Source organism: Nasonia vitripennis, chromosome 5, assembly GCF_009193385.2.
Source record: "Nasonia vitripennis strain AsymCx chromosome 5, Nvit_psr_1.1, whole genome shotgun sequence".
Classification (NCBI taxonomy): Eukaryota; Metazoa; Arthropoda; class Insecta; order Hymenoptera; family Pteromalidae; genus Nasonia; species Nasonia vitripennis.
The window spans coordinates 25,747,878-25,770,012 of NC_045761.1; the positions used below are offsets into that span (position 1 = coordinate 25,747,878).

Here is a 22,135-nt window from a genome sequence, read left to right on the forward strand (position 1 = left end):
TTTGTTGAATAATTTCGAATTTCCCAAAAAGGTACACAGAGGAATCGGAATGAAAGTCTGGTGTCATTATAGTTTGTATATATTTTTATTCAATACATTCTATATCCACCTGCGTTATATCGTTGACGATCCTCTATTTGACTTATAAATAACTGGCGATTATTTGCCATCGCGTCGACAACAACGAACTTCCTCTCTTTCTATCGTCCCTCCTCTTTTTTCTCTCTGTCCCCGCAGTTTTCATCTCAAATTTACAAACGATTAATCACTTTTCCTCCGTCACCTCCTGCGCCACTTGATATGGATCGATCGCGAAATTAAAATCGCCTTTATGTTATTCTGGGTACTTCACATCATGGCAAATAGTCACTCTAAAAAATGCACCTGCAACTATTGACTACCGAGTTTTAAGATCTCGCGCCGATGCAAAAAAGGATGAGCCCTCGTATCACATTTATAGATTATAATTATATATCGTCGTTATACAAAAAAAAATCGCTCCTTCCTCTCTTCTCCTCGTTCGTAATAAGTCGAGTCAAACGCAATCGTTATATAATAGAGTATACAACTTGTGTTTATAAGTGTACGATAGTGTGTGGGGTATTGGTATATTTTTATTATTTATTTTTTATTCCAGTGAAAAAACGCGTGCGTACGCGGGTATACGAGAGAGAGAGAGTTGATTTGAATATTCTCTTTTCCTTCTGCGGGTGACGTGAATTTTTTCTTAGTAAATTATGTTAAAAATTATGAGGTACAACAGTCAAACTGATTTCTTAACTTTTTTTTCGGAAACGATCAATTCCTAATACATTCATCATGATCGATTTCGCGTTTTCCGCACCGCACGTATACATCAAGTAAAAATGTGACGATCCGAGACATAATTAGGCTAAACTTAAGAGCTATATACGGATTCGCTTATCAAAAAGATTATATTCTCGAGCGAAATTTGATTGTTTTCATTCGTGTCACTCCTGCCCATCACCTGCTTCAACTTCCTCGATCCTCGCACGTACTTTTTGCTTGTTTTTTCATTAGTTATCGTTTATAATGGTTTGCTTTGCATTTTTATTCATTTTGATAAAAAAATGGCGATAAACTGGAGCGTCTCTCAGCGTTTCCGTTATATAATCGTTGTCGGTTGTGCGCGGCCGGTATATTGCTTCCTAATAATTAGTGATTAAGATTCGATCTAACGATTAAGAAGAGCGATGCACTCCGTTGAAAGCTCGCGGAGTTCCCTGTGATCCTATATTGTCTGTGTTTCTTTTTTCTTTTAAATAAGACGGATTCGCATCAGTATATATCGTGTAGAAATTTGAAATAGTCGTAGTCTAATCTCGATTAATTCATTATCGTATAATATTATTGTTATTATAATTATTCCTTTAAGATTTCCCTCTATGTGTAAGAAACAAGGGTACAAGCTTTGCGTTTATCATTATTATGGTGTTAAACAATTGTGTGTATACGATGAGGGTTTATGTGAGAACTTTAAGCTTAGAGATATGGTTCATTCGGGAAAACTACAATAAATGAGGAAGCTTTTTCGGAAGTTGGTTTACACACGTATCGCAGTGGATGATATTCAACCGCATAAATGAAAAACACCGTCTAATCACTAAGCATTACCGACTAGACTTGAAAAATCTAACTACGATGTATCGGTGCGTTGATACACACACCTATGCGTTATTAAATACATTACGATCATCGTGTTACATGCGTATATTGTAGGTATATAAAAAGATCGTCGCACATGTGTCGCTTTTATAATCAATATACAATGATTGAACGTTCTTCCGTTCGGCTTATACACGTTCTCTCTTCGTCTCTATACGAATATAGCTGGCGAATAATATCCCTCACCAACCGAGATATGAAAGACGAAGATTCGCTGTCGGATCCAGTCTTATACGGTAGCCTTCAAACGAAAACAGCTCGGAGTGCATCGCCTTCCACACTTTATAAATACACAGTATACCCTTAATAAATGACTTCTTCTCGTATTCGGCTACTCTTTTACAATTTTTTTATTTATTCAAAGAGCTATGCAGTAATAATTGATATGATAATAATAATATCCTTTTGTTTATTATCGTCGGTTTTTCTGTTTTTTTTTCTGTTGCCTCGTACCGTGTGTATGTTTGTGTTTACGTGTATAGTCGCCTCATTTACAGTGGAAGATTTTTTTCATGTCTATATATATTGATACACTTGTATGCGCTGGGTAGTGTAAGCCGAGAAAGATTGTTTTTTTGTTATCAAGCACATGATTCCCCATAAAATCTGCAGCATATAGTAACACACGTTCAATCGAACCTCTAATAATACTCGTGCGGATTTCGCGGGCGGAAGTGATACACGTGGCGTAGAAGGTCTTGTAAATCGTGAGCTTCGAAAAGTTTCAGTATACAAATCAATCGAAAACAACGTGTAGAAAAACCAATTCACTTGCTCAAACGCACGCGCGTACTCGAGAAAGCTCCCGAAAGCTCGGTTACGCTTCGGCTTCGATAATTCCCTGCTAAAGCTATATGCTCGTCTCGACAGCGAATTTATACACCGCGGCACACCTATATATCTACTCGTTCACGCCTCGCCGACTCCTGACACGCGATTTTTCCTCGTTTTTTTCGTGTCCTTTCCTGCTGCTTATCTGAACTTGTATACGCCGGATTCTCTCTGTTCCGAATAGCTCCTTTTTTCCCGAGTCTCCCCGCATCCGCTATATGATTACGAAGTACAATGCTAACTGGTGTATCGCGTGAATATTTTTTTTGTTTCCAAGACCTTACGCCGCTTGTTCCCTTCGTCAGCTGGTGCACAGTGAGAAGTTCGCTGCGGCTGATGTGACTTTTTATTATATAATTGTTTAATTCGAGCTTTTGCTTCACACATCGTCGCAGAAACTTTCTCCGCGAGTAGTGAGAAGAGGCGGGCGATAATAAAGATGCGCAGCTCGATTATGTTGAATTGACGACTTACACTTATGTCCCCCAAGTATAGTATCGATTGCATGTAGCTTCGCATTTGTTTCATTATTGACAGAAGAGTTATTATAATGCAGAGAAGTGGTCGGTATGTCGTAGACGCTTGAAAAATCTGTACAGTAAATCACTCATATAAAATGATAGCCGTAAAAGTGCGCGAGAATTATTAGATCGGAATGTGAAAGCATATTAGTTGTACGTGTATACAAAGTCTTAAAAATAATCGCGCGCGCGTGTGTACGTGGTCGAAACTTTAAAAAGGGATGAAGGGTCAAGTTGCCGGAGATCATAAGTATAATATAACGGGCATACATCGACGAGTATGTAAAGCTCGTCGAGCTTCGATATATCACATTTTTTTTCAACGCATTGTTTAATCATTCATTTTTTGTTTACTCGAACGTCGCATACTTAAGAGTATATTTACCTATTGTATAACGTGCTCTTTGGTCGAGATAAAAGAAACGAACAGCTTTTGGCCCTTTTTCAAAAGTCTCTTTCAGAAAAAAACCTAAATATGCCTCCTTGATTTGTATTCTTCTTCTCGTGGTGTGAATGTATATTTGCTCGCCTCCACGTTCGTGTAAAAGTGCATTAAAGTGTTCAATGTCGCTTGGTGTTACTCATTGTTTTTTTTTCTTTTTTTTTTCATATACATCAGTCTATAATGAAATTGCATATTATTTTCTATCTCTTCATTTTATCGATATACATGTATAAGATATCGTTCGTCAGTCGCGTATAATAATTAAGGCGTACGTGCTACCACAAGACACTGGACTACCGCCTTACGTTTATCTAGTGGATATAATAATTTTTTTCGATTTTTTTTTCTTCAACATTTTTTTTTGCATCTCCGTCGCTAGCATGGTATCATCGTTTAACTTCTCGCGCGAATCACGCAGTTATACAAGTCGCTAAAAAGGCTGACTCTCGTCGGGGGCACTTCCGCGAGAGACGCCACAAATCTTAGACTCTTTACTCACAACAGCTGACTCAAAGAACTTTTAAATATTCGTTTTTTCCTCAACGAGACTCAATTGTATATTTACAATTTTGATGCAACAATATTTTATTTTTTTTATAGAATTTGAGTTGTGTGTATAGTATTATACAATAATATGACTGATTATGCTGAAAAAGACTTGCTCCACTGATATGCGAGTTACGAAAAGTTGTCATTTACAAAAGGGTTGGCAAGTTCACTTATAAAATTTTGCAAGTATTGCTTACAAAGTGCAAAGTGGAAACATACTCGTACAAACACTCGAAGAATTTTCAAAAGTAAATCAAAGAAACGATAATCCATATAGAAAGGACCCTTTTTCGAAAGAAACTTTGTTAAAATTTATAAAAAAAGAATATCTAAAAGTTGATTGACTCTAATCCCTATTATAAACATCAGTCGCGTAGAGTCTCTAGGAGTCATCTACGCCTTTGTAATAATAGACTTTTTATCATCGTCACACGACCAAGAATCTCGAATCGTCCTCGAAAAATCGAAACTTTTATTTAAAAAGCCAATACACAGTTTATCGCTGTTCATCTTTCCGGCAACCAAAAATAACTCGTGTATAGAAACGTACAAACGCGTCGTGTGGAAAGAAAAGAAAGAAGAAAAGCAGAGTCTCTTCGAGAAGCGATTCAAGACGCTTGGCCTTGTAACGTCAATGCAATGACATTTTTGGTAGCACGCGCCGTTCCCCCCCATTACATCTGGAATCATCGTGTGCGACTGGATATAAGCTATATATCTATTAATACATTAACATTGCTCGCGCGTTCAGCGCAGCGCGAAAGATATTGACGTTCGACGATCAAAAGCAGTCGGCAGAGACTGAACAATTTTTTTATTTTTCCGTAGCGAAGACCGCGTGGCTTTATATATTTTTTATATATAGTATACGCTATGTATATATTTACGACGTGTACAATACGTGTGAGCAGTTCCAGAAGGCTGGAATCGAACAATCTACGTAGCGTTTAACAAAAATCGAGATGGACAGTGCATCAGCGTAACGTCTGTCGCTCGTGTATATCGATAATTCATCTCAAAAACTCGCGTTTACCGACCGAGTCGAGTTTTTAGGGGGGCTTTGCGAACGATACTCGACGTATACTATAAAACCAAACGAGTGCATCTTCGAAGCCGTATAACACTTGTCGAAAATCAGATTGAAACGGTGCGTTGCAACGAGTTGCGGTCAAATCGTAACTAAATCCTGTGTACAAATACTTGACGAGTGGCGTTACCAGCTCGGTCGGTAAAAACGACCTCGGCTCTTTCTTCTGCGAAATTCAGGGTCGAATCAGGGACCTCTTGGAGCCGGAGCCACCGGCCGAGCCACTGGCACTCCTTAGCCGGATCGTGCAGTTGGCGAGAGAGGCCCTGATGTCCGGCAGTCATTCCATCGGGTCGCCCGCGCTGTTCTCGAAGATCGTCGAGTGGGGGTTGCTGCTAGTCGGCCAGAGAAAGCCGCCCACGCTTCCTGGCGGAAGGTACGATGCGCCTCCGCTGAGGCCTGCCACCTGTGCGCAGTCGCATTTTTACATCGTCATTTTAACCATCTTTTTTTTTTAATGTTCATTATTGTTGTCGTTGCGGTGGTGATTTTCTACTTGTGCGAGAGTTGTTGGCGTGAGTGAGTGTGAAGCGAGAGATGACCGAAAGTGGATTGGGGATACAGAGAACCTGTTTCTTTTTTTTCTGATGAAATATATGTGTTGGATGACTTTTGCAGAAAACGAGTGCCTTGACCTTTGGAATAGAGATTCGGCTGTCAAAAAAGGAAAAGTTTTAGGAGAAAAAAAACCGGCTTCTGATAGAGCGTTTTGTTGCTGGTTCGGAATTTATCAGAGTGACACATGGCGCGGGGTTTGCATTATGTATATCAGTAGAATGTTGCGGCAAAGCCCGTTTGACATTTTTTTTCGCGATTCTTTAGAAAGTTGTCGCTCTTACAAATTTAGGAGCCACTTTTTACTCGGCGCTTCGCAGACAAGCTCGGTATACAAATCCACTTTGGAGCATCTCGTCCCTCGTGTTGTAAACAATAGCGTGTCAATCAAAGCGAGTCGGTGAAATAGTACACTCAAAAAACATTGTTAAATATCATATTATCACCATATGGTGGTTCAATGCTCTGGCATAACATGATATTTAATCACACTTTTCACATATTCTCGATATTTTTCTCTGAATTAAAAAGTTCAGTTGACCCCGACAAGGTTTTAGGACATTATCGTGTTGGTTATATTTGTAATTTATACGAGATCATTAATTCATGTCGCATGCAACTAAATATTTGATAAAGAAGCGTATTATAAATAGCATTAAAAAACATTTTTTAAACTACTATATAGGCGAGTCGATATTGCTTAGTCGATAACACATGGCTAGTGTTCACAAAAAATATCGAATAATAATCAAGTACTTATAATAAAAGTGTATACATAATAATAAAAATATATAAATAGCAGTATAATATAATAATGTATATAAACTAGCAGCGTGCAGGATACATGGCGGGTATAGTTGGTTGCAGTGGCCATAAATAAAGTACTCGGTGGGTTCAACGAAAAATAATCATTTATTTAAATCAAATGTTGTATAGGAACATAATGCAGGTACTAGAACTATGCAGTGATTTTTTTCGTAATCGGTATAAAACACGCGACAACTCTTTTGACAGACGCACTCCTTTGCATTCAATTATATCGTTATCTCTCAATATAGCTTTGGTAATTATAAATATTATACAATATGCATCTTTCGCGGGAAAAGAATGCATCTTTCTGAAAGGTTTCTGATGATTCTTACTATAATCAACGCTTAAAAAGGATTCTCTTTATACTTACGATAGTATGCTCTCGTTTAAAGCTAGCTTCTTAACACTACGTTTTACTTTATCACTATAATATGAAATATGCACCTATATCGATCTAAATTATAGCCGAGTTATCAGAAGCTTTCAGAAAAACGCCTTTGCGTGGGTGGATGTACTTAAAAATAAAAATCTAACTTTTTCGTACATAAGCCAAAATTATAACGTAAAAATTACGTAAATAAAAGTAAATATATATATGAATATTTAGTTCGATCACAGTATAAAAAATCGAGACAAAAAATATTTGGCAAATGACATGCTCTTCTTATTCTTTATATAGCTTATCTAGTAGTAATCAAATATTGCTATATGATCTTTTTCGCAAAGTTTAAAATACTTTAATCGCTTATTTATGGCTAAATGCTATAAATAAAAGAAATGCCTTATACAAATAATTTAGAGAAACATGTTTTGAGAAGCGTTGTATTAAAAAATTTCAAGTAAATAATGTAAAAATATACATTTAAAAAATGAGTGATAATTCCATTCTATAGTGACAGAGAACTTATTGGTGCAATCAATTTATATGATCGTGGTAAAAATAATTATATTTTTTCCGAAATTTCGCGATAAGCGTTATCAAAAACGTTTCATCTCAGCAAAACTACTTCTACGTACAAATATTGAAACAAGAAAAACAAGAATAATCTCATCACTATAGAGTAGCATTCTGTATAAGACGTTTTAGTCGCGTCGATGGCAAAACAAATCAGGCCTTTGTCAAGTTTTATCCGCATCTAAAACACAGATAAAACTAAACGAAGAAAACAAGTAACAAGCCGGATTGAGCCAGTCCAGTAGTGAAATCTCAAAATTATCTGCGTCTACCAAATATTGATTATCGTCAAGGCTGATTTGTCTTTGCATCCCAAGAAAAGAATAAAAAAAATAGTGATAATGTAATCGTATACTAAAAGAAAAGATAGAAAACTGAACGAAACATAGGCATCTCGCAAGAGAAATTGAAAAGACATTTCACACAATATCGACAAGAATAATGCTAAAAATAGACAGTACAGTAATAATATCCCAAAAGCTCGATCGGCTCGTGGAAGTAAAAGCTCCACGCGCTCGACTGCACCGAGATCCTCGTACTTTCATCTATACGTCATTTGTGTCAGCACGCATTCTCGCACTCGCTCCTTATTTCTCACGCATCTCTCGTATATATAGATATATAAATACTGTGTGTATGTGTCGTTTCAACAAAATTCATCTAAATATACACGATACTCAGAGGAGTCTCGTCAGAGACAGTAATAGTAATAATAGTAATCATAGTAATAGCAATAATAATGATAATTCGTGCGAGAGCAATGATACTCCACGGTAATATTGTTATTTGCCTCTAAAAACATTATTTGGTGTGTGTCGGTATATGCGTGTCTCGGTCTCGATGTCGGTCTACGAGGTTACCTGCTGGCTCCAGAGTAGAGTGCGCTCGGCCAGTTGGCAGTCGGCCGCGAGCCTCGAGGGCAGGCTCTTCCAGCGCTCCTCGTCCCGTTCCCTGCTGCTCCCGCCGCCCATGAACTCGTCCTCCAGCAGATGATGATGGTGGTTGTGGTGGTGCAGGTGGTGCGACTGTCCCGACATTACCGACTGATGGTGGTGGAGCCCGATGCCGGGACTGTGGTGGGGGGAGGGCCCGCCCGGCAGGAGGGGGACAATCTGGGCCCGCTGGGCCAGTTTGTAGCTGTCCTGGCGGGCCAGGTGGTCGCCGCCACTGCTGCTGAGTCTAACGGAGGAGGACGAGATGGAGCTGTTGGCCGAACCGGCCAGAGGTGTGGGGCTGCCGCCGCTGCGGTGCCTGTGGAAGAGGCTGCGCTTCTGCTGGAGCATGCGCTGCTGCACCAAGAGCTGGAGCTGCGTGCCCGAGTCGACGCTGCGCAACTTAAACTGCGACTGGGACTGAGGAGAGGCTGGCGGTGGACGCAGGTGCACCAGGTCTAGGTGTCCCCTTGCTTTGCCCGAGTCTGAAGGTCAGGTTCAGATTTTCTCGTTAATCAACCGATCGAGTCGTCGCTAGGTCAAAACTAGGTTTTTGATCGGGTCTTTCAGCCTACCTTGGATGCTCCTCTGCTTGACGGGTCTGTCGCCTCCTCCCTGCTGAGCGAACAGCAACCTGGGCCCCCCGTCGGATGCCCTTCTGCCCTGGGCTGCGACCCTGGATATCCTGCTGGCAACGGGCGACGGGCTTTTGGGCGGCGGTGGGGTACAGGACGGCAGACTGCTGGTGAAGCAGCTCGAGGTGGTGGTGTAATCGGGCGGACAGCCGGAGTCAAAACTCGACTCGAAGAACTCGGACGACGAGCTTCCGTTGCTACCTCCGTTGTTAACCCCACCGAATATACTCGCGGCGCGTCCGTTGCCGTTCGTGGCCGCGCCGTTGGCCTGGACCTGGCTCTGGTGTTGCATGGCTACCTGGCCACCGCTCGCGGCTGGCTCGAGGGGCTCGAGGATCGGCGAGCCCGACTCGCTGTTGAAGTGCTGGTGCTGGTAGTCGCTCAGCCGACGGTTCACGATCTGGCTGTCGATGCGCTGGCTTATGTCGCGGTCCAGGCCCAGCCGGTGCTCCTCGAGCTTGATCTGCGCGTCGCGAAGCTCGTCGCCGGAGGGCACCTCCTCCAGGTCGCCCTCGGCGCTGCAGCAGCCCTCGTCCGTCGAGGAACTCGTCGAGCTGAAGCGCTTGCCGCTGCGGCACATCTCCTCTCGGCCTCTGTAACAAGTGGAGAGAGACGGTTTAGTGGCGGTGAGCTTGCGCAGGGCTTTGCGAGCTTGCGGCTTTGAATTCTGAGCACGTGAAGCTTCTATTGCAAGTATATAGACTTCACGTGCTCACTGCAAGCGGTATAGTAACGGTACTCATGGCATATATGTATATAAGTCGAAAGTTATAATCAATGAAGTCTTATGAGATATATAGTTAATATGCGTGCCGCATTACCAAAAGGCGATGTTCGTTCAGCGCAGATGATGGACTATGAGATATGTGTTATATAGTGTTTACATGTTAGTTACAGAGACTCATTACCAAGCTTCGATTGACACATGGTTCGATATACGTATGAACTTATGGACATTACGGCAGCAGCAAAATCAACACAGTGTTATATATAGAGAAGAGAAGCGAGTTTATTACGTTTAACTACGGAGCAGAGGATTAATGAGCTTGCAGATGAACGATGAAGTCCGTGAGGATTTTTTATTTTATTTTTTTTTTTCAATCTGATATATAAGAATGTCCTATCGAGATGTACAAAGCTTCAGATTTTCTCTAACTGATGATGATCAACCAAGTTAACGATGAGCGTTTTCACAACAACGTCTTTACAGTAACAAAATTAAAAGTTCGATACGCAAGATTCTCTGAAGTTTTTCTTTTGAAAAAAGGCAGTTTTTATTGAACAAAAAATCAGAGATCTTGGAATTGTGAAATGGCGCCGCAAACCAGGAGAGAACCCAAAAAGCGTCGGATTTGAAAAAGCGATAAATATAGACAATATTAATAGCTACAATAGAAATTTGATCATTTTTACAAACATAAATGCATGTACAAAAGTAATAAGCAGTAGTATAATCTTTTCTCAAATTTCTTAATATTATATTAAAAAAATCTGTGTAATATTAATGACAGTAATAATAACCGAAGCAGGAAAAAAAGAACCGCTCTAATAAAAAGTACCAACACCCTGATTATAATAATAATAATAATAATAATGCAAGAAAGAGAAATCATACACAGTTGAGAAAGAAAAGGAAAAACAGAGGATTAATGACGTTCGCAGTAATAGTAGATGAAGAGTATATAATTATAAAGAAACAAGCAGGATTGTCGTTTGTTTTCAAGTGAAAGAGTTTACCAAAAACACTGAAAGAGACAGCCGCGATCTTCGGCAAATCCGACTTGTCTCTCGAGACAAAATTCAGTCAGATCCTCATAACAACATTGGTCTCGGCCGACCCAATCTCAATGTCCGACTAAGCTATCACTGCAAATAAAAAACCAAAACAAAAAAGATTAAAAATAAAACTCCATCGGCGCATCCTTCTCTCTCTCCCTCTCTCTCTCTCTCTCTCTCTCTCTCTCTCTTCCTCGTAGTCGCAGTCGTTCGTGTATAGCAGCGCAGCCCATAAAATTACAATCTCGTCGTTTCGTTCGTGTGTATATCGTTTTGTTTGTTTCTCGTTTCGTGATCGATGGCGGTGCTTTGTCTTTTCCCACGATGAGTTTGGCAGTGGCGGAAGCGGAAGTTATACAGAACGAGAGACGGTACAGAGATCGACGTGGCTTTTTGTTATTTGTTTGGTTCTTAGGTGCAGGTGATGTCGGTATGTGGTGGTGCAGGTGTGTAGTTGGATTGTGTTATATATTTGTATTGTGCTCTTTGAAAAACAGACAAATCGGTGTGTTAGTGCAAGAAATGGTTAATTATTTATCGTCGATTTATCGCTGTGTGTGTGTGTGTATGATTTTCAAATCGATATAAGTGTTCGTGTGCAAGGAGGTGCTTTTAGTTTGTATAATATATAAAGTAAGCGTATATTATGCTGTAGGCGAGAGTTAGTATAGTATCTCAAGTAACACTTCGTAAAATTATGTTCTCCAAAACTTTTGCACAAGTCTAATCATTGCTTTTTAGTCTTACGATTGCGAAAAGCTTGTATAGAGTTATCGAAAAAAGCTCTGAGCTTGTCGTATACTCATAAACTATATCGATCGCATATAGTATATTCGTGTGAAGTATGATAATCGACGTACCTCGATTTGAATTTCTCGTCCTTCGTTCGGCTTCGATGCTGTTTCAGTCTTTCGAGAAGTAAGAAATATATGGCGGCGTGATGATCGTAGCTGTTGTTCCTCAGTGACTGAAAGCACAAAGCGCACAACCTCGTCAGTCCCGTCGTGTATTCGAGAGACAACGAAAAAAAAATCGGTCCTCACCTCTCGAGTGCGCGCGATGTCGATTCCAAGGCTGTGCATGAGCCTGAGTATCTGCTCGTTGGGTTCCTGGAGCGACGGCGAGGTCGTCGGCACGACAGGGCGAATCGAGTCCGTGGCGCCTGCCATCCAGCGGTGCCTCTTTATCTGCGGTATCGTGTACCGTTTGCCCGGCTCCAGCACCAGCATCTTCCTTATCAGGCTCTCGCAGTCTGAAAATCCGAACAAAGAGCTCAGTACACTCGATTTTGTCCGCTAATTAACGAGCTTTAACCCGTTCGCCAGATAGCCGTTAAATCGATAGCGCAACTACGGGCCGATAATATTTTACGAGAGAGAAACTGTGTTCCACGGCTTGCATAACGTCGATACTCTCACGGCTGACTCACCTGTGCTCATGAAGTAAGGGATGCGGAATCTGCCGCTGAGGACCCGATCCCGCAGCGATTGGAGAGTCGAGCCGTCGAAGGGCAGAGCGCCGCAGACTAGGACGTACAGAACTACACCCAAACTCTGAAATAGAAGGAGAACATTATTATTTGTTATTTTTAACGCAGCAAAAACAAACGTGCGCTTGAGGAAAAATCGGCCGATTTCGAACAATTTCAGCGCAGGCGATCGTAAAACGGCTTATCGGCCTCGAGGCGAAAAAAGCGTTTGACGTAATTCACGGCGGCTTTATTGCTCCAACGAGCAATTAAACCTTTCCGACGACTCGAGCGTTCTCTCTCCGCGTGAGAGGCATTATCTTCGCAATTTTGATTCACGATCTTATCGCATTCGAAAGTGAAAAATAGAAGCTCTACAATTATAAAATTATAAAATTACGCGCGGAAAGCGTTCGCGAAAGCGTCGATTGATAAGCGAGCGAGGCAACGACAAAAAAACAACGAAGTGAATCACTCGAAAGCACGTTTCGCGAGTTATTAGCATTCGTCGCGCGATTTTCAAGCGTTACACTATATACTCTCAGCAATTCGCTCATTAGAATTCCAAAACTCCACTTTTTACGGCTCCTCGTACAATTGAAAAGCGAGCGAGAAAAAAAAATCCTTTCGAAATCGATCACACGCGCGAGGGTCGTCAAACCCGTCCAAGGCTATATAACGTGTGATACACTCACCCAAACGTCGATCTCCGGGCCGGCGTAGTGCTTCCCGCGAAAGACTTCCGGGGCGGCGTAAGGCGGACTGCCGCACCAGGTGCTCAGTCTCTCCCCTGGGGCGAACCTGTTGCTGAAGCCAAAGTCGGCGATCTTCACGCACATCTGGGCGTCGAGCAGCAGGTTCTCGGCCTTGAGGTCGCGGTGAGCGACGCCAGTCGCGTGGCAGTACTCGACGGCCGAGAGGATCTGAGCGAAGGTCGCCCGAGCTCGCGGCTCGCCCATTCGACCGTAGCGGGCTATGTAGTCGAAGATCTCGCCTCGACTCGCGTACTCGCAGACCTGACAAAAAAAAAAATTATAGTTTTTTTTATATGTCTGGAAGGAGGTTTCCGAAGAGCGCAAAAAGAGTTGATTTTATGCCTCAGCGCATGCAGCGATTGTTATGCACTCGTCTGATTGAAAAATTCTTATAGCAAATATCAACGTCTCGTTTCTCACCATGTAGAGCATGTTCTTCGTCTCCATGACCTGGTAGAGCTTGACGATGTGCGGGTGCTCGAGCTGCTTCATGATCTCGACCTCCCGGTAGACCTTCTCGAGATTCGTCGGGTCCAGCTGACTCTTGTCGATTATCTTGATGGCCACCTGCGAGTAGGCGAAAAATAAAATTTTTTCATACGATACTGTGTATAAAGCTTCTGTCGACGCGGCAGAATCGGATAGCTTTCAGAATGCTGATACACGGAGAATATCGTTTTACAATTGACGCGCGGATCATTGAAAGCTCTTTGATTGTAGCCGGAATTCTTACCTCCGTCTTGGTGATTCGATGTCTGGCCAGTTTGACCACGGCAAAGTTGCCCTTGCCGATGGTGCCTTCGATGTCGTAGAAACCCACGCGGACCTGCTTTTTACCCTGACCGGCTCCGGCGTCCATGTCTGCCTCATAAATTCTCCCAAAGACGATGAGAAAATCCAGCCAGTCCTCCTTTATTCAATCACCTGTAAACACAATTTTTACGTGGTAAAATCAAAACGACCGCGTGAAATATAGATCGGTAAAAATCGCAAGACCTTGAAACAGTACGAGCTTCGTATAATCGCAAGGAGACTACGAAAAAAAAGTATACATAGCCGTGTCGTGAAAGACGATCGTTTGTCAAAACGACACATAAACAAAGCCGCGCGTTGCACAGAAAAAAAAACTCAGCATCGATTCTCGCCGCGCGATTTTCCTCCTACGCGCGACACACACACACACACACACACACACGGCTATACAGCACCTGCTCATTAAAATATTTCAATATTCATAAAACTTTGAATATCCGCGAGTGTGTTCCGCCGGCTCTTGTGTGTGTAAAATAGAGGAGCTGTAGAGAGCTATAAACGAGAGGAGAGAAGAGATATATAAGTCGCGAGTAAGAAAGTCGCGCGGATGGACACAAGGTTATCCCCGTACGTATAGGCGCAAGTGACGCAAGAAGTGTCGCCGAGTATAAACCGGTTGCTAGTGTTGTCTATCTCTAGCTGACGATCGGTATGGGAAACTTTCCGAGGAATTTTCACGTCCGCTGCAGTCGTTGACACTCCGATCCTGAAGAGTCGAGTCATAACAGCGAAAAGCACAAAGAACCTCCTCTCGAGAGCACACGTGTGTCCCCTTGATGTACAGACAGGAGCCGAGTATCGCGACCCACCCGACTTTGACGATTCGCACTCCAAGCTCCCCCTCTCGAGAAGCGTCTCATCGAGAGAAATATATACATCTATATACACGCGTCCTTTGTCACGGACAAAGGACCGCGCGAGCAAGGTCGTCTCTCTCTCTCTCTCTCTCTCCAAACATTCAAAGAGCCCGCCCCCGCGCGACCCCTGGGATACAAGACGTGTGTACAGAGACGGATTTTTAATTTCACGCGAGCTAGCCTAGGATTTTTTCGCGAAAAATACACAGGATCGTTCCGGGTTATACGCATGCACCGAATTTTCCGCAGCGCCGATAATCGATGCACACACGCCTACGCAAAACGATATGTCATTATATCTCGTGCGTCAAGTAATAATCGCCGCCGGCGTAATTCAATATCAACCGGCCGTTCAACTCTATATCCTTTCCGAGCCGAAAAAATCTCTCTCTTGCACACCATGAACCTTATACATCCATATAAAGCGGTAAGCCTCCGGTAAGAGAAAATCGATCTAATTGAAAGCACGTAGTAGTGCATCGCACGAAAGCCTACGTCAGCCGGCAACAAGTATATAGATATATGTGTATACGTGCGGGCGGCGTCGCACACGTATATACGCGCGAGTAGCTGCGCTCCCGAATGACGTCACTGGATGAACGCGCGGCGGCACTATGCAGTCGCGGGGCCGCGACCTCTCTCTCTCTCTTCGATATCCCGGGGGAAATTCGCTCGGATGGGCTTCGTCCCGGAATTTTTCTCTCTTTCGGTGAGGGAGATTTATTGGGAAGTCCCCGGCTATAAAGTTTGGACACGTTGTTGGAAATTTCGTTACGACTGTATAAAGAACGAACTCCGCGAAGGTTACGCGCGACTGTATTAATAGGCTAATGAGGCTTTATTTACAAGTGATTTTCTTAATAACAGGGACGAAAGCTTCGCTAGCGCTACTCACAGCCTCCCATACGCATAAAAGCTTTTTACTTTGCGCCGAAACAAAAAGTACACTCCGACGTGGGGGTGACGAAGCTGCTGCTCTTCCTAGCCGGAAAATAATCACACGCGTATACAGGGGAGCCTCTACACAACACCGGAAATCATCCGGAAAGTCCAACCAATAGCGCTCGCGCCTGCGTGTAGAAAGAGCTTTTCGCGCGAGAAGAGCCGCCGCTATCGACTTCTTCCTTCGACCCCCTACACATACTTCGGGGAGCTTTGCCCTCTCTCTGGCGGAGCTTTTGTTTCCGCCTTGTCGCGATCTAATATACAGAAGGGAAGCATAGGGAAACCCGAGAAAAAGAGAGAGAGAGAGAGAGAGAGAGAGAGAGAGAGAGAGAGAGTTGTGTCGCGCGGATGTTTGCAGAAAATAAACGTATACATGTGGGTGTCATAACTCGGAACCGGAATCTCCCCGTTAAACACACCCTGTGGACGAAGGGAGGAAACTGCGCGCGACCACCTCGTTACGCGCCTCTCTCTCGGTCAACGTTCGATTATGCATGTGTGTGTGTATCCTATATCCGGTCGATCGAGCGAGCGATTTCCGTTTTGCGATTCGATCCAGTGGAGGAGCTACTTGAAATCCCTGAATTTACACACGTATACACACTGCTATTAACTCTCTCTCTCTCTCTCTCGTGTCTAAGTATGGAAAGTCGCGTCTCGATCTGAATATCGAAGGTTAGCTGCATTATACATACGCGCGGACGGGAGAGAGCGAGTATAGAGACTCTCTCTAAGTGTTACACTGTGTCATAATCAGTTTTATCTATTCCGTTCTTTTCCAGCGTGTGACAACCGGCTCCCTCCGGAGGACAATCGAAAAACGTTTACCTACAATACACTTCGCTCCAGTTCGTCTTAGGAAATATGGAACAAGCGAGAGAAAAGAAAAGCTTCTGCAATCAAGCTCGAGACGTTTAACTCGTCGTTTTCCTCCGCGAGGAACAAAGACGCTTCCCTCGCGCGTAGCTCCTATATGTGTTCAGCGTTTCTTGTTTTCTTTTCGGCGAAGCTCTGATGCTTCAATGCGGCCCGAAAGAAGGTCATTGCCAGAGAGACAACGGCTTGTTTACGCTTTATCATCGCGACTTGTGTCAATTTTTACAGTCGGCCGAGCAACGAGGCTCGTTTGAATAATCGACGCCAGCTTCCTGAAACTGTCGCTGGAGAAAGAGGGGGAGGGAGAAGAGGAGAATTACCTGTTCATTAGCCGCAAGCACAGGTGGAGACGAGAGCGCGTAAGGGTACAATGAACTTTCCCCGCTGGTGGTTTCTCTCTCTCTCCGCCATAATGAAAGTGTCCATTTCGGAGCTCGAAAACCAGCAGCTCCGACGACGTCTCGCGCATTTTTTGCTCTCTCGTTTATAAATAAGAAACGTGTATAAGTACCGAGGGAGACGCACAGCCGGCGCTTTGTCTCTCGCGGAGCCTCGTAATTAAATTGACCGAGAGACGCAGATCTCAAAGCTCCTCTGTTTGGTACAGAGAGCGATGAAAGCACACAAAGAGACCGGACGTTCCGAAAATCGCGAACAAAGAGTACATCAGCACCCGCTGGATTTCGAGATTCCAATTGGAAGGACCGTTGTGACGTTGTGACAGGCTCTCGTTATCTCCGCGCTTCTATACGCGAAATTGATAAAGCAGCGCTGATAAGCGCAACTCGCGTGCATGATCCGGGATAGACTAAACCGAAACCTCTTCTCGTGCTCTATGTTCCCACGCAAACTCGCTCTCTCTCTCTCTCTCTCTCTCTCTCGCGTGCGATCAAAAGCACTTAGCGCGCTCGCGCCTATATCCCAAAAATAAACGCCTCGGGAATATACCATATAAACTCGGCGCCATTTCCGCCGCTCTCCGAAAAATTCCATCGCGCTTGCCCCTCTCGAGGTGAAAGCTTTCGCGATGTACCAGCTTTACTCTCTACGAGTAAGGGATGAGGAAAAAGTACAGTGGATAGTAGTGCCCTGGCGCGTACCTGGGGGCAACGATATCTCGCCGCGCTCGTGCGATCGATCCCATCGGCGGCGGGGCAGCTTTTTCCCCCTTAGCGGCGCTGCTGCTTCCCTTGCAAGCTCCGCCGTGACTTAGTCGCCGTCGTCGTCGTCGAAGATGAACTGCTGCTCTCCTCCTCTTCTTTCACCCACATAACGATACTCCCGTGCTCTTGACGATGCAAATCGCTGCGATGTATACGACGATAATACCAACAGTTACAATAAGCTAACGAACAACCAGCTGCGTTAGGTGTGTGTGCGGGTCCGCCGCGATGACAACACGCGTCGTTGTACGTACGATGGACTCGGAGGCGGAAAAACTAAAGCACACATAGGCACTCGCGTACTCGTGAAGAGTCGTACCTACGTCTGGCCGCGCGAGCCGCGACGGTTCGATACCGACTGCCAGAAGCCCCGGTGCCGGCCATCTTAGTCGAGAGAGTGAGAGAGAGAGAGAGAGAGAGAGCAGACGATGCGCGCAGGCGCTTTTGTGCGAGCGCTTGCGGAGTGGGAGCACGCGTACGCATAGCTACTACTACTACTACTACCACTGACGCGAGGGTATACGCTGTGTGTAGGAGCTGACGTATTTCGTGCGATATCGCTTCTGCGGGGTTAGCAGACGAGAGAGAGAGGACAGATACCTCTCGCTCGGGTGAGAGCTTTTTGCCGCTTTTGACCGAGTTTCCAGAGGACGCTTTTTTTCCTTTTGGAAAAGATTCAATATGGAAAAGCTCGATTTTTTACTAGGGGAATTAAGGAAAGCAGCGGACGACGTTAGCGGAACGTCCCGCGGTGGAATTTATCGAAATTTCATAAATAAATCCCGTCGACTGTACACAGCAGCGAAATTTCAATTTTGGCTCGGCCCGCAAGCCAAACACGGCGGAAGCTTGTATAGGTACGCGCACACCCCCGCACTCGATTCGAAAGTCGAACGTGGGTGGAAAAATCAATGCCACACAGCCGTGACCTCGTATATGCAGCTGAAAAATCGCGAAAATCGAACGCTGCGAGCAATCCAATCGCGACTAATGAAAAATGCATCCGAGATAACCAACGAAACGCCGAATCTCGCACGACATCCCCTCGGGATACGTCTATACATACAACCGCATCGATCACACTCTCGCGAGTCTAAAACGAGAAAGCCAATCTAATAATCGAGAGACGCGTACGACTAGGCTGCTGAAATGGAAGAAAAGCCGCACGCGAGGTAGGTCAAAGCGGAGCTTACACGAAGGATTATAAAAAGCGCCCTTATGTAACGCCGATTATACCGGCATGCGTCAGTTGTAACCCCTGCACGCGTCATTAGGATTCTCGTTTTCTTTTGTGTATACGAGCCACGACTAGGTTTTCAGTACACACTCGAAGCGTAACCATCAGCATCCAACGAGATTATGTCGAATTTATTTTAATAGACGTGTCGTCACACCGCCTGAATAAAACAATAAATTCGGTGAAAAACGCCGAGCGTTACACAGACCGGCGCAACGAGTAAATATGTGTAACGATCGTAAATTAGATAAACCGCTTATTCTTCAGGCCCTTACATTCGGCTTTTTATGGGTCTCTCTCTCTCTCTCTCTCTCTCTCTCTCTCTCTCTCTCTCTCTCTCTCTCTCTCTCTCTCTCTCTCTCTCTGACGTCAATCGTGCACGAGAGCTCATTACGTTGCTCGGCCTTTTTCCTATTCTGCTTCTCGGTAAAAATTCCCATTCCAGAAAGTTTCGCCTGCCCAGTCGTGTGCCTGGCATTATTCATGCCTTCGCTGCACGTTTTGGCCGAGGACTTTTAATCGGACTCTTGTTCGCACCTGCTTGAATTGGATCGTGTACACGGTGTACAAAGAAATAATTATACGTAAAACTGCTGTACATCGTTTCAGTCAAGGTATTACTCACGCGGCTATTCTTCTCGCGGAAAACTCTCTCTCTCTCTCTCTCTCTCTTTCTCTGCCATTAGTTTATTTCCAGCTTCGACATGAAAAGGAAGCTTCATCGTTGAAAGTATTGTATTGTCCCGGGACAGCGACAAACAGCTTTGATTGCGGCTATTACGCGGCTGTACGTCCTCGTCGCTACAAACGATCTCGTATTGAAAGTTTTCAAGAGTTATGGCAATATCGAATTAAAATAATATTCCGAGCGGTGAAACGAGCTCACCGTCTCGGCGAATTTTCGAGGCTCGAAGCGCGGGGCATACAAAGTGGGCACTAAATTTCCAGTATTCATCTTTTACGACGCGTTTTCTCGTCGCGGGAGATAAGGTCGAACGGCCCGAGAAACGACTCCCGGGTAATCTTTATCAGGTGCTTTACGAGATTTAATTTGTCGCGTCGCGCGAAAATTCACTTCGCCCGCCTCGTCGGGAAGTGTCAACGCCCCTGACATTAGAAACTCGAGCTTTACTTTTTTAATGCCTCGAATTAAAGCGAAATCGTTGTCATTCACCGCAGTGTATGAATGATTAAAACGGTTGAGAGAAAAGAGAAGCGAACGCTGAATATTCATACAGCCCCGCATCAATATTAATCAGGCGAAATGAGAAGGGCACGAGAGCTGTGCACTTCCCCGGAGTTTCCCAATATTAAAAAACTTCCTTCAAAGCCAGATAGCGAAAAGCGACTAATTGTATTCGCTTCTTGAATCCGGCCATTATTCTAAACGTATTTTAATGCCCAGCGGCCAGTATTATTACGGCTCAATTACGTGTACGAATATTCAGGAGGTTTATATTATTGAAAGCTTTCGCATATCGCAGTTTCGTCAGCCTTATAGACGATAATTACACCTACCGGTTATCGATCTCCCGCCGCGAGTGAAAATCGGTACGTACTACTTTCGTCTTACGTATGTAACATCATGGAAGTGCGCAGGCCTTTCCGTTGCTTTATCCACTTACGAGCCCGGCTAGAATTGGAAAATCAAACGCGATCTTGCGTCAAGCTGAAGAAATCTGAAGAACACGTGGTGCGCGCAGCCGTCTTCCGCACACGCGCCACTGCACGCGACGACGTCTCTCGAAAAAAAGCGAGCCTCGCACACTTTTCTCTCTCTCTCTACGTAAGTATAACACATACGCAGAGACAGATGTCTCGAAAACAAAGCATCAGCGCGACCGCAGCAATGCATCATCGTCGCAGCCGTCACACATACCTCTATATACGTGTTCCCTCGCTCTGTGTCTCTCTCTCTCTCTCTCTCATTGACCGTGGACTTTCGTCGCTTCGCTCGCGCCGAGAGCGAGCGAGCAAGAGAGAGAGAGAGAGAGACGAGGTCTCCGGAGATCGATTCGGCCCTGCGGGCAATCGTCGCGCGCGCGTCTGAACTGACGTCAGAGACGAGGTGGAGGGAGAGAGAGAGAGAGAGAGAGAGGGAGAGGTGGGACGTATTACACGACGATGTGTGTATACAGTTCTTTCTTGCAGCGAACTGTGCTAATTGACCGGCTTCCTCGGACGCTTATAATTGCATATAAACACAGAGTTGATCAGCGCTGATGCAATTTTTTCGGCCGGTGTCGTTGATCGCTCGACGAGCATTTCAAATAAATTACGATATAGTATGCACGATCTAATAATCGTGCCGACTGACGACAATTCAATCCCGCCGACTGTCGTCAAAGAATCAAGTGCCCACGTCAGATCCATAACACGCCCTAATGCAACCGAACATCGCTCCGACGTGTCCCTCTGATGCGAGCAATCAGAGGAATTCCCTGGCAAGTGAGCCTCGTTTCGTATGTACGCACGCTCGCTCGGAATTGCGCACACACGACTTTTTGGCAAGGGTAAGAGTAGGCATTCATTGACGCGATTGACCGATCCCATGCGAGGACTATTTCGAAAGTTGCGTATTATGCACTGCGAAGTGTTTATCCGAACAACTATCAGAAAAGCGAGATTCTCATTATTTAAATTTCCCGCTCATTTGAATTCTCTCCGCATACGTGTTCTCGCGCACGTACACGCATTAGCGACGGAAGTACGAAAAAAGTCCGTAATAATCTCTCTCCCTCGAATATAATTCAATCTCTCGAAAAGCTCGTCTGGCGCGAAAATTCAATATCCCACTCGGCGAAAGCTCTCAGCGCGGCACATTCAAATATTGAAGCTGGACTCGTAATAATGACGCTTACCTGCGACGTATAACCCTTCGGAATATAATACCGAGAGATAGACGTCGCGTAATTCCGTCTTAGCATAGATTTTCTCTTGCTTCGGTTTAGTCTCTACGTCTGAAACTTTTACCTTCTCGAGGACTATCAAACGCGAGCGACGCTGATGTTTCGGCTGAATAAAAGATGCTCGAAGAAGAAGAAGAAGCTACTTTTTCGGGGATTATTTTCGCTTATCCAGTTCATTTCACCAAACAACCAACAAGAAGCTATACATTCGTTAAACGCTTTCATAATCGGTAAACTGCAAAATATCCGCGCATCTTCTCTCCTCGGGAGCAGTTATACGTCAAAACAAAAACAAAGCCGTTGCGAAGCATACGAAAACATCCTATTGAC

The 22,135-nt window shown here is 44.4% G+C and overlaps 1 protein-coding gene across 1 annotated transcript; it reads right to left on the bottom strand.

The window, feature by feature from the left end:
- Positions 1–66: 66 nt before the first annotated feature.
- Positions 67–18,036, bottom strand: LOC100121942 (MAP/microtubule affinity-regulating kinase 4). Its single transcript, XM_008208844.3, has 10 exons — positions 17,597–18,036; positions 13,739–13,929; positions 13,426–13,572; positions 12,946–13,266; positions 12,212–12,335; positions 11,826–12,034; positions 11,643–11,749; positions 8,947–9,599; positions 8,300–8,856; positions 67–5,525 (listed from the first exon to the last, which is right to left on the bottom strand). The coding sequence occupies exons 2-10, from the start codon at positions 13,862–13,864 to the stop codon at positions 5,400–5,402; spliced, it is 2,370 nt and encodes a 789-aa protein (XP_008207066.1). The 5' UTR covers positions 13,865–13,929; positions 17,597–18,036; the 3' UTR covers positions 67–5,399.
- Positions 18,037–22,135: the final 4,099 nt, after the last annotated feature.